At 46.1% G+C, this 15,884-nt stretch overlaps 2 protein-coding genes across 4 annotated transcripts; one reads left to right on the top strand and one right to left on the bottom strand.

The window, feature by feature from the left end:
* Positions 1-636: 636 nt before the first annotated feature.
* On the top strand, positions 637-1,579 carry LOC133920558 (uncharacterized). Its single transcript, XM_062365166.1, has 2 exons — positions 637-1,291; positions 1,371-1,579. The coding sequence occupies exons 1-2, from the start codon at positions 637-639 to the stop codon at positions 1,448-1,450; spliced, it is 735 nt and encodes a 244-aa protein (XP_062221150.1). The 3' UTR covers positions 1,451-1,579.
* Positions 1,580-2,070: 491 nt separating this feature from the next.
* LOC133922153 (L-type lectin-domain containing receptor kinase S.7-like) lies at positions 2,071-5,922 on the bottom strand. 3 transcript variants are annotated; one of them, XM_062367356.1, is made up of 2 exons: positions 3,675-5,922; positions 2,071-2,517 (listed from the first exon to the last, which is right to left on the bottom strand). In XM_062367356.1, exon 1 carries the CDS (start codon positions 5,710-5,712, stop codon positions 3,691-3,693), a length of 2,022 nt encoding a protein of 673 aa, XP_062223340.1. In that variant the 5' UTR covers positions 5,713-5,922; the 3' UTR covers positions 2,071-2,517; positions 3,675-3,690. The 3 variants fall into 3 exon arrangements, with proteins under 3 accessions (XP_062223340.1, XP_062223339.1, XP_062223341.1); XM_062367355.1 differs by having other exon boundaries at positions 2,071-2,508; XM_062367357.1 differs by lacking the exon at positions 2,071-2,517 and adding an exon at positions 2,558-2,713.
* Between the last annotated feature and the right edge of the window lie 9,962 nt (positions 5,923-15,884).

Genomic DNA, 15,884 nt, shown 5'->3' with positions numbered 1-15,884 from the left:
TACCATGCATGCGCGCTCAGACCCGACACGTCCTCGTAGCCAGGACGGATCCACCGGTGGGCGGAGAGGACTCGAGCTCCTACCCGGACGCACCTGGGAGTTCCAAACCCTCTTTAATTTTTGGACATAGAGGAGGAGTAGGAGGAAGAAAAAAGTGAGAACCCACTATTCGTAGCTCTTTGCCGTTCTCCACGCATGGTTGAGCTAAATTTGGCAAGCTGCAGGCGAGAGCAGCTAGCGGTGGGGATTGATCTCCGCGGCCGCCCGTCGTTACGGCCGGCCAACCCAGCTAGGCTACCTGCAGCAAGCTCGTCCATGCATGGACATCTGTCTCGCCACTGCCGCTTTGCTTTTCATAGGAGATGTGGTTGGTGAGCCCCTATTTCCTGAGAGGAGGGTCTCCGTCCTTTTCCTCCCCTTGACACCACGCACAGCCGGAGGTCAGAGACCCTCCTCCCGCCGCTCCGACGCCGTCCTCCCTCCTCCGAACGCCGCGGCTGCCGTGCGCCGGTCGACGGCGGCAGCTGCTACGTTCACATTTTCAATAGCTTATCTATACGCTGCACATTCATCGGAGGAGGATACACACATATATATACTGTAGTAGATTTAAGTAGGCAAGGATCGAACGGACACATGATGGACAACGTCGATGACCGTCGGGTGATGATGAACCAGCTGCGCGTCGAGGTCTACTCCTCGTCATCGGACAGGGACAGGGAGAAGGATGACGTACAGGAGGTGGTCGCCGAGAGGGAGGCATCCCCGCCGGCGTGGAGCCACCGCCCGGTCGCCGCCGGCCTTAGCAACAACAGGCGGCGGCTGCTGTCGAAGCAGTTGTCCATGAAGGAGACCACCAGGGAGGCCAAGTGGGAGAAGCGCCGGCGGCAGATACTGCGGCGGAGCAGCATGGTGTCCGTCGCAACGGAGGAGGAGCGAAACAGAGAAGGCAAGAGCCCCGTCGACAGACAGGTGAGGTCGTCGGAGCGCGCGCGGTGCCTGACCGACGAAGACCTAGACGAGCTGCGGGGTTCCTTCGAGCTTGGGTTCGGGTTCGACGAGGAGACCGGCGGCGCCGACCTCCGCGACACCCTCCCCGCCCTCGACTTCTACTTCGCCGTGAACCGGCAGCTCTCCGACCCCAAGCTGAGGACACTGGCGGCGAGCCCCACGTCGACACTGTCGGCGGTGTCGTCGTCGTCCACGCTACCCGATATGCCGAGCCCTCGCAGCCCGCATGCCGGCCCAGCCGCCGCCTCCGGCGCCGATGAATGGAAGATCTTCACTCCAGGTAAACCATGCGCAGTGCCATTCATCAATGAGAGCAGAGCGCCATGGAATGATTGATCATCCTTTCAACTTTGATGCAGGCGACAACCCTCAGCTGATCAAGACAAGGCTGAGGCACTGGGCGCAGGTGGTGGCTTGCTCCGTCAAGCATGGCTCCTGACTCCTGAGAGAAGCTGCCATTGATCAATCCTGAATTCCATGTCGTTGCATTATGTATAGGTGCCGGTGCGTGGCAAAAATGAGAAGCAGGCTTGCTTGTCCTCAACAAACCAACCAAATGTAATCTATGCTCGGTCGTCATGTCGCTCGTTGTCTACAATTCCTCGTGTACAGAGAGAGGAGGCTTAGAGCGTAATATGAATGCATTGTACACCGATTCTACCATGTTCCATCTTCCCTTGTCGATTTGTCTCCCTCGGTTGGTGTCTTCGAGCAAGCAGTGGCCTCTTCAGGCAATCCTTTGGCAACCCTCTGAATAGGGATGACAAGTGCGCGTGGGCCGTTCGATCGACAATCAACGCGGAGACATGCATTCTGATAATCATGCGTTTGACAGAAACCTTTGATTGCCAGATCCAAAAGCTAACACAGTGCAACTGCAACAAGTACTGCAAACGACTGGGCGTGGCTGAAAATGCAAGTTCATGGTAACAACAGATGCAGAAATGTTCAAATTGTGCTTCGCAAACCTCAAATCGAGAAAGGCATATCATGGTGGTACATACTAGAGGTAACAGGATCCGATTTTAACTGATATGAGCAACAGAGAATTTCAGGCAAAATAATGAGTTCAACGTAACCCACCTTCAGCAACAGAGATTTGCAATGTTACGGAGAAAGTAGTCTATAATTTCCCAGGACAAGATCATTGGAAAGCAGTAGTAATGCATAACCCTTCGACTTCTTAGCAAAACAAAGATAAAAAAATGGAAACGATAAGGAAATTTGGCAAACGACTCAGCTTCAGTATTTTAAAGGAAATGCCTTTCCTTTTTACAGAAGACTGGCGTACATATATAGTGAAATGCTGGGCACCAGTGAAACGTATTCTGGTCACCTTACCAGAGTGCCCTGTAGGCTGTAGCACAACTCTCCATTTTGTTCATATGTTTGTGCCGCAGAAGCATCAACCTATCCATGAACTTTAGATGAAAGCCCAAATCATACAAATAGTCTCTAAACAATCTGAAAGAACCTTTTCACTGTCTCTATAGCTTTCTGCATAAACTGCAGACGTGTTAAAACTAAAATATTGATGAGAACACATTAATCTTGCATCAAGTCTGATTCATAGCTACAGATTGGCCAGAAATGAAAAGAGAAATGAACAGCAATTGACTGGCATCCATGTCATGTAACATGTTTACGATAGTAACATAGTAATGTCACAACCAATTCAGCTTCAATACCGAATGTATGGAGCCTGCATGTATATATCGTGAGCTGACTTTTCGCATGTCATAACAGATTCAACAAGAATCTAACTAAGGTGAAATCCATTCTAATTAAACCTAATACAAATAAGGGCTCAATCTTCAATAACTCAAACTGTGTGTGCAATTTCAAAATAACGATGTAGTTAAGACAGGTAGCATGCAGCTAACAATATATCCTTCATGAACAACAATATGGCTATGTAAAAACCTCAATATGTCGTTTAACCATTTTAATCCCTCCTGACTTTTCACCCAACTGCTTGATTTCAAAATTTTCTCATAGATGAATAAAAATATAATCAGTTCACGTGATCGTGTAATTCTCAGTTCTCTATCTGTTATAAAATACATGAATGACTATTTAACAAAGGTAGCGATGGTTTCCAAAAGGACCAATTGAATATAGTTTAAAAATTGTAATAACTCCAGCTGAAGGGTAAAATCAAACAGTAATTTTTCAATCACCGTAAAACAAAATCCAGTCAACAAAAGCATGCATGATACACCATGTGTTAACAATCTACATAGGAAGACAGTTTTGCTGCATATATATCAACATCAGAGCTATTGTTCCCTTGCGACTGTTCACAAACAGATCAATGTGCAAATACCATGACAGATGGCCAAATTTTGTCTGGCAAAATCAAGCAGATCATGTGGTATGCAAAAATTAACCAAAGAAATTCGAAATTTCGAGTAAGCGACATCTGAAACCAATAGAAATAACAAAACACTTCATTGATTTTGCACCAGAAAACAACAATTTCTACAGCTTCCTCAGATATCTCGGTTCAGTACCAGTGCATAAGAAGTATAGTTTCCAAACAACATAATGTAACTACCACAACATTAGCATATATTTACCCTTATGTTTCAGAAAAAAACATTGAAAAGAGTTCAAAATATCAATGCAGATACATATGATTCAGAATGGTGTTGTTTACGAACCTATTGACACTTATGTTCAGCGACAGCTGTAGAATGCAGTATTGACAGTATCTGCAGAGTTCATTGATGAAGCTTGGTTTACTTGTGTCTGCAGCATAACTGGTGGCTTCTTATCTGGCACCAATGTCAACGGTGCAGTCCCATCAAGCATCCTGACTACCCTTCGCATACCAGGCCGCTTCCGACAGTCTGGATGCACACAAGACAGACCCACAAGCAGAACCCGTCTCATCTCCTCTCCAACAAATCGTCCCTGAAGCCGCTGGTCTGCTGCATCAACAAGCCTCCGACGACCCCAGAGAACCCATACCCAGTCAATAACAGAGACTCCCCTTTCTGTAGGCCTCCGGCCAGTGGCCACCTCTAGAGCAAGCACACCAAAGCTGTAAACATCAGACCTCTCTGTTGCAACACCTGAATGCACATACTCTGGAGCAAGGTACCCCAGCGTGCCTGCTGGCTGTGTTGTCAGTGGCAACCCACCATGGCTCACCAGGCGTGCAAGCCCAAAATCACCAAGCCGGGCATTGAACTCCCCGTCGAGCAGCACATTTGATGACTTGACATCACGATGCAGAATCCGGCGATCACACTCATCATGCAGATATTCAAGTGCGGATGCAACACCAAGCACTGCCCTGAACCGTGCCTCCCAGGGAAGTGTTGCTCCACCCGGTGTGTGCAGTGCAGAGTCAAGATTTCCATTGGGCATGAACTCATAAACAAGCACGAGCTCATCCTTACTGCAGCACCACCCAGCAAGCCGCACAAGATTGGGGTGATGCGGGCAATTAAGCATGGCAGCAAGCTCACTCACAAATGCCTTCGTGCACGGCCAAATAGCCTGGAACCGTTTGACAGCAACCCTTGACCCGGACAGAAGCACTCCCTCATACACAGTGGCACCAGAGCCCCCAACGCCTATCACATTGCCACTGTCAAAGTTCTTCGTTGCTGCCCGCACCACCTCCATAGACATTGTCCCATAAGGCTTGTCCTCGCTCGGCACCACAGGTTCTTTACTTGTGTGGCGAATTGGCCTGGAGAGCCAAACAACAGAACCGACGATGACAAGAACCAGCAACACAACGCCACCAAGGACTCCGCCGAGCACCTTGTAGAATAGGTGGCGGCGGCTGTGGTGGTTTCCTGTAAACGGCAGTGGTTTGTTGGGCGGCACCGGGGGCTCGGACGGTGGCGAAGCCTGGGATGAGTTGGCGAAGCCGAAAGTGCGGAAGGTCCAGCGTTCGATAACATGAAGCGCAGCGCCGTTGCCATTGGACGCCGAGAAGCCGGCGTACATGTACGTGCGCAGGAGGCCAGAGAGGTCGACGTCAGCAGAGAGGGCCGGCTTCTCGGGGCGGCGGAAGGACGAATACGAGAGCCACACGCTGAGGCGGCGGCGCGGCGCGAGGTACTCCACCCAGGCGGTGATGGGCACGCCGGCCTTGAGGTCGACGCCGGGGCTCGCGGACGCGACGGAGAAGATGGATCCCGCGTCGAGCGCGACGTGGTTGCCGTTCGGGTCGCGCAGGGCCACATCGCGGTGGGTGTCGAGCTCGATGGCGACGGTGGAGACGCCGCGGAGGTCGGCCTCACCCTCGTCGGAGGCGGAGGAGGAGGGGAACAGGCCAAGGAACCCGTTGGAGGCTCCGAGGAAGGTGCGAGAGGAGGTGAGGAGGAAGGCGAGGCCGTCGCCGTAGGTGGGCGCGGGCGTGATGCGGAAGGTGAAGCGGGTGGAGAAGGAGGCGGGCGCGGCGGAGGGTAGGAGGAGGCGGATGGGCTCCGAGAAGAGCGCGCGGCCGGCGCCGATGCCGTCGCGGGACGGGGTGGTGAGCGCGACAGCGGCCGCGCCCGGGAGGAGGGACGCGGAGCCCAGGAGCGTGAGGTTGCTCGCCCACGAGATGCGGACGTAGGAGGAGGGTGGGGTGGTGATGGACGCGGTGGGGCGGTGCTTGGCCAGCGCCGCGGCGCGCGGGAGGCTGACGGCGAGGAGGAGGAAAAAGAAGAAGGGGACGGAGGAGCGTAGTGGAGGCATGGCGACGCGTTGGTGATCACATTGGATTTGGGGAGGCGGAGCTCAAGAAATCAAGAATGGCGGTGGGATTTGGGCGAGGGGAGGGAAGAGAAGGGGAAACTGCAAATGGGGGACAGCGAGAAGGGTTTAGGCCTTGGGGATTTGTCAGAATGACATGCGGGGCCCAATCATAGGTCTTGTTTCAAATGCAGCTTTGCACGAATTCTGCATGATTTTTTAAGGAAAAAAAGAGAGAAGGAAATGCTAATTTCCAGATGCTGGAAAACAGAACTCCCTCGAGGTGACACATTAGGCCATCTGTTCGGCATACAACGTGCGAAACTTCGTCTTCAACTTAGGATGTTTCTTCTCTCATGTCCCTCTCATGTTGTTCGCTCATGCATCCCCGGCCACTCATGTGCTAGCCTAGTATCATTATCACCCTCGCCTGACCTGCATCCCCGGCCACTCATGTGCTAGCCTAGTATCATTATCACCCTCGCCTGACCCTCTTCATCTAGTTGTTCTCCGTCACCTATGGATAGCCGTCATGCCTCCCATAACCTCCAATTTAAACTCGTCGATGGAGAAATCCCAATAGAAATCGAACCTATGCCGCTAAACCTTCTCCCGCAATCTTCCTTTTAAACCTATAGATGGAAAAATCCTATCGAGAATCGAACCTATGTCGCTAAACCTTGTCAGCTTCCTTCAATTTAGCATTGTCGCGATTGAACTATAGGAAGCGTGGGGAAATATTGCTTATCCTCGACAGTGCAATATCGACTGATGTCTTTGTTCTGGAGATTCGTCATGAGCAAGTTGTATACTAATAAAACTTTGGTTACAAATGTGACTCTCAAATGTTATAGACTTGTTAAAGGAAAGTTAAGGCAAACTAGGGTTTAGTTACAGAGTATCTCTAAGAAAATTTTAGCACATGTAACTTTTCTTCTCCATCCATCATGGATCTCCGCTTTCAGTGCCTTCTCCATGGTGCCTAACTTGTTCATCAGGTTACCATATTCGGCCGTTGCCTACTTGCATTTTTGCCATTGCACTGTGTCTCACCAACGCTGCCACTTGGCTCGCCACTCTTTGCTTGACTTCCGACTTCACTTTTGATCTTCTCGAGACACTTCTATCATTTTAATCTTGCGGTGAATTGAGGACCGCGGTCTGATACAATTCTACTTGGGACACAATGAAGCTTGAGGATATTGTCCACATACAACTGTGCTAGCTTGTCTCCTCCATAAGTTATTCTTACTGGTATAAAATGAGCTACCTTGGTCAGACGGTCTACTATGACCCATATGAAATCATGTCCTCTCTGAGTACGGGGTAATCCCACAACAAAGTCCATTCCGATTTCATCCCACTTCCAAACTGGGATAGGGAGTGATTGCAATAATCCTGCTGGTTTCTGATGTTCTGCCTTAACTCTCTGGCATATGTCACAGTATGCGGCAAATCTAGCTATGTCCTTCTTCATTCCTGACCACCAGTATTTCTCATTTAAGTATAGGAACATCTTTGTCGACCCGGGGTGGATCGAATAGGCAGAGTTATGGGCTTCGTCCATAATGAGTTTCCTAAACTCTTCTTTCTTAGGAACACAGATCATATCCATGTACCATAAAGTTCCTTGGTCATCCACTGGGAATTCATGTGCCTTGCCTTCTCCAGTTTGGACCTTGATCTTCTGTAGCTCTTCATCTTCTTCTTGAGCTTTTCAGAGTTGGCCTTCTAAGGTAGGTTGGATCATCAAGGTATTGACACAACCTTCATTAACTATTTGGAGGTTTAGTCGTTGAATTTCCTCAAGTAGCTATGGCCTCTGTTTCTGAATTTTTAGGTTGTAGCAATGAGCCTTCTTGCTAAGGGCATCTGCTACGACATTGGCCTTGCCCAGATGATACTGGATTTCTAGATTATAGTCCTTAATCAATTCTAACTATCTTTTTTGTCTTAGGTTTAAGTTTGGTTGGGTGAAAATATACTTTAGACTCTTGTGATCCGTGAATATCTCACACTTATTTCCAATTAAATAGTATCACCGGAGCTTAAGGGCATGCACTACGGCTGCTAGTTCCAAATCATGGGTCGGATAATTCTTCTCATGCTCTTTCAGCTGTCTGGATGCGTAGGCAACTATCTTACCATCTTGCATTAGGACATATCCTAATCCTTGCCTAGAGGCATCACAGAATACCGTGAAGTCCTTGTGAATATCTGGCAAGGTTAGCATTGGGGCTATGATTAATCTATCCTTTAGCTCTTGAAAGCTCTTCTCACAAGCCTTGGTCCACTGGAAGGGTTTTTCCTTTGGGTCAGTTCAATCATAGGTTTTGCTATTTTTGAGAATCCTTCTATGAACCTCCGATAGTATCCTGTCAATCCAAGAAAACTTCTGTTTTGTGTTACGTTAGTCGGCGGTTTCCAATCCACGACTGCTTTAACTTTACTAGGATCCATGGCTACTCCTCCTTTCGTTATGACGTGTCCAAGAAAAGCAACTTTCTTTAGCCAAAATTCACACTTGTTAAATTTGGCATAAAGCTCATGGGCTCTTAACCTTTCCAAGGCTATTCTTATGTGTTGTTCGTTCTCTTTAGCACTCTGAGAGTAGATGAGTATATCGTCAATGAAGACTACGACAAACTTATCTAACTCCTCCATAAATACCTTATTCATTAAACTCATAAAGTAAGCAGGAGCATTGGTTAATCCAAAGGACATTACTGTGAACTCGTATTGTCCATACCGGGTTACAAAGGTTGTTTTAGGTATGTCACTTTCTCGAACCTTCAGCTGGTAATACCCTGATCTCAAGTCAATCTTAGAGAAGAACTTGGCTCCTTGAAGTTGATCGAAGTGGTCATCGATCCTGGGCAGTGGGTATTTATTCTTTATTGTTACTTCATTTATGGCTCGGTAGTCTACACACATCCTAAGACCGCATCTTTCTTCTTCACAAACAAGACAGGCGATCTCCATGGGGATGAGCTAGGTCTTATATATCCTTTCTCTTGTAACTCTCCTAGCTGCTTCTTTACGGAAACCAAATTCAAAGATTAACTCACCAAAATCGAAACTTGATCTATACTCGGTATTCCACTCGAAACAGATTGTACAAGCTCTAGTAAAAATAATGTAGAGAAAGATTTATTGGTCAGATTGCTCTCATTTTTGGTCAGCAGAAACTATATTCAAATACGAAACTAAACCTACAAGTATCGAGTAAATCGGATACGTGGATCAAAAGTTATTCTGGTTGAATCAGACTGTGTTAATCAGAATCGAGTAGATCAAAACCTAGTCGAGTTGACAAAAAGCTACTCGAGAACAAACCAAATCCACTTAAAATTTTCTCAGATAAAACACTAGATATTCTAACATGGTTTTGGATGGATTAAACCAAGATGAAACTTCATAGAAATATGAAATTAATTGAAAACCAAAACTGAGGATGCAGAATATAGAACAGAGAGAGAATTCCGAATCAGCAACTCATCAACTTACGAAACTTGATTTTCATTGCATAGATGAGTTTACAAGATGCCACTCCAAAGCATCCAATAAGTATTTGCACGAAATCCCAAAATATCTCTCTCTCAAGTTTCTCTATCCTATTCTACGCTCTCTATTTATAGGGTAGCCATATGCACAGACGTGACCGAGTCGAACTACAACTCCCTATCGTATTCAATCTAGTCTCTATTCTCTTCTAATCACAAGAGGACAAGCAACTTATACTAATTAAGCTATTTAGCCAACAACTCTTACGTAATCATACATGCACATCTCCCATGCATACATGCATATACATAACCAACTCAGAGTTCGTCTCTGACACTAACTCTTGTCTTAAGTCCAACCACCACATGACTCCCTCGTGCCTGCTCTGACTTGAACACGAATTAGTCTTCACATCCTCTCACGATCAGATCACCTCCTGCGTCCATCGCGAAGCCTTGTCTCCATATGCATTGTTCTCTCAACTCAAACGTCCCGCATGACATTCTCGATCACCACGACCTCAGTTCATCCTGAACCTAGCCGTCGAATCTCAGTTCCTCCCTGAACTTAGTTTGTCAATCCGTCATCGACCACATTCGCCTTCGAGTAACACCTGCACATGAATCGAATAACAATCGAGTATAAGCACAAGTCCTTCCTGACTTGACTCAAGATCAGTTCACACAACACACAACACCACGCAAACTCTAAGTAAACCAACACGCTAACATAAGCATACCCAACTAATGATAGTGCATCAAACCAATTATGCTATCCAAGTATATCTTAGAAACTCATGAACATCAATCAAATGTCATTATGTTAAAGCACTTTGCAGTGCCAATTCCATCAATCAAACCAATTTTTCATCACATGATCTCATAGAAATGATAGGAAAGAACTTGGCCTCTACAATCCATTTGTTGAAAGACTCGCACATGATATTGTCAACTGAATCATAGTTTGACCCTAACCTGAATCAGGACCTACTCCAGTGGTGAGGATTAGTGTTTATCAAGGCTTATGCTCCTCTTGTTTCTTGTGCTAGTTTTGCTCTTGCCAGATTGAACAGAGTTGTGCATGGAGCCTTGGCACACCTACTGAATTTCTTTGGCCACTCTTTGCTTTTGAATGTCTTCCTCCAGTTAGGATAGATGTCTCTTGCACAGTTCCTACACTTAGCTTCTAGAGCCTACTTTTTCATAGCTGCCAGAAGTCCCTGCAATCATGTTTAGAGAAGAAGGGTTAGCACATAAGGGATACCACAGAAGAAGGGTTGACACTGCTCATATATCTTACCTTTTGTTGGTCAAAAATGAAAACCTAGCCACTTCCATCATTAACTTTTATGTCCTTGCACAGTAAGTCAAAGAACCAATCCCATGTCAGAATGGTCCCATTCTCTACTACTACCCAGGCAAGTGGATACATCTGATTGTTTGCATCCCTACCCAGAGCACACAAGAGCTCTCCATTTGTTTCACCTATGAAGAAACAACCATCCAACACAACCACTTCCCTACATCTAGCCATAAATCCTTTCTTACAAGCATCAAGGAAAATGTACACCCTTTCAAACATAGGTTGCACTGGATGATTATCAACTATAACTATAATTGTGCTACTTGGGGTACTCCTCAACAGCTCAAGCTGGTAGTCAAACAACCTCTGATACTGACCCTTATGAGCATTTAACATCCTTTGGATGACCATAGATTTTGCTCTCTTCAATTTGGCAAGACAGACATCAGCAAACATATCTTTTTGCACATTGGTCTTCATGCTCTGCAGGCTCCAAGTTGGGTTGGCTCTTATCATCTTTTCATACTTCTTAGCAATTCTTGGTGCAGTCACCAACCTGTTGTCCCTTCTAGGTGGACATTGGTACACATCAGTAAAGCTTGCTATGTGCTAGCTACTTGTTGTGGAGTTATTGGAAAGTAGACATACCTAGGGACAATTCACCTAGTCACATTTAGCTCTAACCCTGTCACCCTCACGATGAACTTGATCACCCTCCTCTTAGCCAAAGAATATTTGATTATTGCCTTCTTGAACTGCTTCTTCCCATTGAATTTTATCCCAAGGAAAACTTTGGAACTGGATCCTTTTTATTGAACCTTGGATGCTTGCTATCCTTTCTGACCAGTTCTGCATCACTTCCTCCCACCTCCTCTATTGAAAACTCATCATCACTAGTATCATCATATGGTGTAGCATTACCATTATCTTCAAGATCTATGACCTTGGAGTCACCTGTCTGAGTTTCAGGGCCCTCAACAAACACATCATCCAACCGTATCACTTGACCTGACTTCAATTTCTTCTTGAATTCCTTGATTTCTTTTTCAAAATTCCCCTTGCTTCTTCATCATCCTCTGATGTGCAGCTATCTCCATGCAAGTAATCACTATCAGACTCATCCACTCCAATTAGTTGAACTGGATCCTGCACAATTACCTTGCCCTTGGTGTATGTCCCCTTGCTACTACTCACTTTTCTAGGGCTCCTATAGAATTCCTTCCCTGAAAACAGCCTAACTTGTTTCATACCTTCCTCCACAGGAGTATCCCTTTTCTTGCTAGGGCTGTAGAATTCTTTCAATAACTGGATTTGCTTCTCTACTTTCTCTCTAAGTTCCCTGCATGTTACCACCTCTGTCATTGCACCAGCTCCCAAGTCGAAATCTTCATCATCAGCTTCGATATCTAAATCTTCATCATCACCTTCGATGTCTGCAGCCATATCATCCTCATAGTCACTATCCTCATAATCTGATTGTTGTACTACACCTGGGGCCTCAATGTATATGTATGCAACACATCCCTCATCAGTGCAATTTGACATGTGCAGGCATGTCTTGTCATCCCACAAAACTTGAAGTCCAGTGGCAAGATCCTTCCAAGGGAATAGCTAGTGCAACAAGAAGCCATCTAAAACCATGCAATGGTCCTTCAAGTGTCCAACCACTTCTAGCAGTGACACTTTGTGCCTTTCATTGTAAGATATTCCCTCATTTCCACCACAATAATGCAACTTCTTACCATTATGTATGAACTCCCCGTTGAAATAAAATCTCACATTAAGTGTCCCAAGAACATCCATATTGTTGCTATGGTTGCAAATCAAAAGAAAAAGTAGTAAACAACGGCTCTACTCCTAATAAACAATTGCAAAAGGTCAGCGTCTAGTTCACAATGCTCACTAAACCGCGAACTCGCTGGGTCCCTAACCATAAACAATTGCAGCTATCGAATCCCTAAGCATAAACAATTGCAATCCATCCTAATTGGTGCTTAAACTACCTATCTACCTCGCTGCATCACATAAAGGCTCAATGTTTTACTCTTCCTAACCCTAGAACTACACATATGAACCAGAGCAAATCAGGGGTGTAATGCACTAACCTCGTACGCCCTTCAGGTGTACTCTAGCATCAGTTCTCCGGCCCTGTCCCTGGGGCATCGACGAAGATGTCATTGCATTGTCGCTTCCTTTGCCTCTCGGACCGCTGCAGATCTAGAGCTTCAGATGGGTAATGGGAAAATTCTAGGGGGGGGGGGGGGGGAGAGAGAGAGAGAGAGAGAGAGAGAGAGAAGCCGAGTCACGGGCTTTTTAGGACCTAGGTGCTGAGTTGGCAAGTGTGCCACACTGGATGGATGACGTATTCCAAAACCGGAGTGGAATTGCTGCGAGGGTGTCATTCGTTCGGTTTCGCTAGTGCGGGTTATAGGATATCTGGTATTCTAGGTTGGGGGGCTTGTACTTTCGTGCCAATTGGAGGTTAAAAAATAGACTTATTTTTAATTTATATAAACCTTGCAATTCAAGTAGGTAACCAATGATCCCAGCGTTCAAAGATATGTTCATCGGTTTCTTTATTTCTCTCCCCGGTGATATGCACATACACATCGTTGATCGATCGTACTATCGTAGTATCAACAACATGTCAACATCATTGCAGAAAGTTTTAAAAAAATAGGGTGCAACAAAGATAATACCGAATGAGAGTGACGATGGTTCACGTAATCCCATAGCCTATGCAATAATGCAAAGGTGATCACGTGAGATTCTTCCGGTTTATTTATTTAAAATGTAACCCGGCCGGATCTTGGTGTGCTTCGTTTACGTTCTAAATGCGCAGATCAGAGTACTAACAGTAGCTCGTTTGCAGTAAGGGTTTGTGAGTACATGCATGTGCCGTGTTGGAAATTTGTGCTGAGTAACATTATTACTAGAAAGGACAAAAGAGTGTGGATGGGAAGAAGCAGCAAAAAGCACAACCGGCTGTCAAGATGCGGCGCGCCAATCCCGAGGAGCAGGTTGGCTGGCCCACCGGCGCAGCCGAGGCTCCGGGTTCCGATCACAGGATCCATCCATCACGTGCCCTCCTCACATGAATGCATGAGAGCCTCGTCCGTAATCTATACCCAGTCTGCACGATGATCTCGGCTCTCAAGGCTGGTGTTGATGCCCAAATGAATCTGAATCCCTGAAATGCTGGTATGCGTCAGCTGCCTGCAAGGTTTCTCACGTACTCCCGGTCAAAGATACGTTTGCGGCACATGATCAATCGCTTGAAGCATTTCGAAGAAAGCGAGCACCACCAATCTACACGTACGGCGAAATTCAGAACAAATCCTGAGCCCAACTTTTAGATATATATATACACACACATACTGCATTTATATAATGTATTTATCCTCAATTCTAATTACTGTTATATCAACCTAGTTACAATTAAAAAATAATAGAGTTACGATTCATAAGATGAGGAGTTATAACTGGATGTAAATAAAAAAAATGAGTTATAATTACGTTATAGATGAACGTAACTTCTAATAAATTGCTTGCTTAATGATGTACAAATTAAGAAACATGATTGTAATCGTAGTACAATCTAAAATGTAACTCCAGTCCTTTTATATATATATATATATATATATATATATATATATATATATATATATATATTGTAAATTATTATAGCTCGTTAGCTTCTCGTGTTGCAATTATATACTTCTGAACGTGCAGTTTTAACTGGCCTAATTAGTGGATTGTAATTGATAGTTTTTGAGCTGTAAGTGAGGGTGTGCATACTGATAAACTATAGTACACCTAGACGTCCAATAGACTCATCGTATATATACACACATACATATGTATGTGTACTAGTTGATGGCGTGCAAACTACTGTTCAGATGAAATTCAGTAAATTTACAAAATGTATGTTTTGCAAAATGGGTCAATCTCTTGGCCTGGAAAAGTTAAAAAAAGAATGGGGTTCCAAAAGATTTACTATATGTTTAAGTACTGAAAGAGTATTTTGACCAACAGTTCTGGAAGTGCTTGGCAGTTAGAGTTAACTACTGCGGACCGCAGAATCCATGCACTGAGCTACTATAGGATTTATTATGCTCTCAAAAAAAAAAAAAGCTACTATTGTATTTGTACGTCAACAGCTCGGTTGAATCTTTGGACCAGAAAGAAGTTTACTCCTCTGGACCTGTATTTCCGACCAGATCCAAGCTTAGGCGCGGCGGTTGCACATGGCAAACACATCGGCGAGGTCTAGATTAATCACATTACATGTGAACCTGCATATGACCGGCACTCCATTACTCCACTAATACCCAACCTTCATCCAGTTAATTATACCCAACCTTCATCCAGTTAATTATACCCACTTCACTTAACCACACCTATATCTAACTGCCACTGGCAATTATGCCCGGTTTGCAGACCACACTCCCAAATCTCATCTCATCTCCTCCCAAGAAACATAGCTCCACCATTCCCTACTTACGATCCACAGAACACAGTCCACACTGCATCGATCTCAGTGAATCGGTTGTTGGATCACAGCACACACGTACGTAACCTACAATGGCCAGACTACTACGGTCGTTACAATGTACTGGTCTCGTGCCGGCCCTCCTCCTCGTGCTCCTTCTGAGCTCCTCGACGATGGTGCGTGGCAGCGGGACGCCGGAGAGCCACAGCAGCTTCGCCCCGAGCCGGAAGCTGCTGGTGTCCGTGCCACGGGTGTCGCCGGAGACGCCGTCGAGGGCGCGGCAGGACATGGTCGTCGGCCGCCGGCGGACGACGACGCCGTTCAGGCGCGCAGGGGGCAGCCTCGGCCGTAGGATCCCCAGGTCCCACGAAAACCCGTCGCACAACTAGCTGGCAGCAGGAACACATCTTTCTTTCTCTGCAGGCTGGAACTCTCAACGAGCTCCTGATCAGTTACTTAGCACGTAGTACTAGTATCTTTTTTGGTCTGCCCGAGTGCCCGGTGGTTATTGGTGAATCGTACGAGTGGCAAATCATAAGTTTTCCCTTTGCGCATCTCGTTTGCTTGAAAAGGCGAGAAATTGTGTGGTTTTATGATTGGTGTGTTTGATTGCTCTTCTTCTGCCGAGTTGATCTGATCTCATTGCGACTTCAGTGTAGGGCCGGCCGACAGACCCTCGGAATGACGAACGAGGAGGGCGGTGAGATGCATCCATGCATGATCCATCCGGCCGGCGCTGGAGAGGAGATAGTTAGCGACCAGAAGCCGCTGGCCCGGTGTAGTTGGCAGAGATGTAGCTAGCTAGATTAGCTTTCAGGTCGACGTCGTACATCCCGAGTTCCCGACTGTACGTTGACTAGTTTGTGTATGAATGGTA

This window comes from Phragmites australis, chromosome 6 (genome assembly GCF_958298935.1).
Source record: "Phragmites australis chromosome 6, lpPhrAust1.1, whole genome shotgun sequence".
In the NCBI taxonomy this organism is placed as follows: Eukaryota; Viridiplantae; Streptophyta; class Magnoliopsida; order Poales; family Poaceae; genus Phragmites; species Phragmites australis.
This window is presented reverse-complemented; position numbering and strand designations above follow the sequence as displayed.